Genomic DNA, 1560 nt, shown 5'->3' with positions numbered 1-1560 from the left:
ATGTATATCTGCAGAACTATTCAGGCCCTAGCCTCATTGCAGGAGACGCAAACTGTGCCTCACCCATGTGGTGCCCACTAGACCAAGGCTCTCCGGATGCATGGCGAGAGGGGGATACCTTCTCAGATCTTATACTATCGCATGGCTACCACTGCGACAACAAGATAAGAGGGCCCACATTCGAACATCTCGGTGGGGGAGGTTCGTCCTGGATTGATGTTACCTTCTCCCGAGGCCTGGAGGTATTTAACTGGGAAATACTTCCAGACCGTGGCCTCTCCGACCACTACCCTATCATCTACGACTTTGCTCTCACTACGGAGCCCCTTTGCCCCAAGTCTCACCTCGCACAGAACGAGCTTTCGGATTTCTCTTTCTACTCTTGTGACTGGGAAAAGTACAAACAATTTCTGCAAGCTGCAGAACCTACAGATAGGCAGGATATCAACAGTGGAGCTAGTTGCGAGGTGGCCTTGAACCACATCACATCCAGCATACAGGCAGCTTTCAAGAAGGCATCGCGCAGGAGAAAGGAGTCCAGTCTCCCATCATCCCGTTTCGTCAAACACCGAAACGACTGGTGGGATGACGACCTCAAGACTAAGAGAACTGAACTCAAGAAAGCAGAGAGAGGGCAGGACTCCGAACTGAGGAAGAAGCTTCGTAATGAATACCGCTCGGCCATAATCAAGAAGAAATCGGAGGCCCTAAACAGGGCTTTAGACTCTATCGAGACAACAGGCGATAACAAGGATATCTTTAAAGCCTTCAAAAGCCGATCCCCATATACCCCACTGACTCCGTTAGAAGGATGCGCTGGCATGGATGAGACAGCCGACCAGTTCGCCGATTGTTACCTCGGAGACTTGCTGGAGCCACCACAGAATCTTCTCCGGGCTACTGTGCTCCCTCTCAGTGATCAGGATGCAAGATTTGAGTTCACGGCCGATGATGTTAAACAAGTGCTGGATCAAAGGAGGAGCAAGTGGGATAAAAGCCCAGGCACAAATGGCGTGAGGTTGAGGCACATTGGAGCGGCCCCTCAGTGGGTCTTAGAGTACCTAGCTCGAATAGCGAATTTTTCGCTGAATGAGGGATATGTAAGCCCATCATGGAAATCATCGACAATCATTCTCCTCCGAAAAAACGGCCGGCCAGAGAATCAGGTGAAGAGCTTCAGACCGGTGAGTCTGAACTGTTGCATTGGGAAAGTTATTGAAGCTCTGGTTATGCGTGAGCTATCTCCGCAACTGGAAATGGTGAGCAGAAGTGGAAGACAATATGGTTTCGTAAGGGGTGGCTCTACCATCGAGCTGGTACGGAGCATGATCGACTTCCAGAACAAAACTCCACACTGGGCAACAATCAGCGTGGACTTCTCCGATGCATTTGGCACCATCAAACACAGTGCCATAGCCGAAGCTCTTAAAGAATTTGGCACGAATGGACGTCTCATCAACTGGATATCAAGCTGGCTGAATCATAGGAAGTCAAGCCTCACTATGGGGACGGAGACTCGGACCAGATACAGGTCAGAAGGCCGAGGATGTCCACAAGGAG

General features: G+C 50.5%; 2 protein-coding genes across 2 annotated transcripts; both read left to right on the top strand.

Moving 5' to 3' along the window:
- Positions 1 to 65: 65 nt before the first annotated feature.
- On the top strand, positions 66 to 985 carry Pmar_PMAR015223 (hypothetical protein; the record flags this gene model as incomplete). The annotated part of the gene is made up of 1 exon (XM_002768515.1): positions 66 to 985. A coding segment is annotated over one exon (920 nt), but the record flags the coding sequence as incomplete, so codon positions are not given.
- Positions 986 to 1294: 309 nt separating this feature from the next.
- Positions 1295 to 1531, top strand: Pmar_PMAR015222 (hypothetical protein; the record flags this gene model as incomplete). Its single annotated transcript, XM_002768514.1, has 1 exon — positions 1295 to 1531. A coding segment is annotated over one exon (237 nt), but the record flags the coding sequence as incomplete, so codon positions are not given.
- Between the last annotated feature and the right edge of the window lie 29 nt (positions 1532 to 1560).

This window comes from Perkinsus marinus, assembly GCF_000006405.1.
Source record: "Perkinsus marinus ATCC 50983 genomic scaffold scf_1104296967974, whole genome shotgun sequence".
NCBI lineage: Eukaryota > Perkinsozoa > Perkinsida > Perkinsidae > Perkinsus > Perkinsus marinus.
This window is presented reverse-complemented; position numbering and strand designations above follow the sequence as displayed.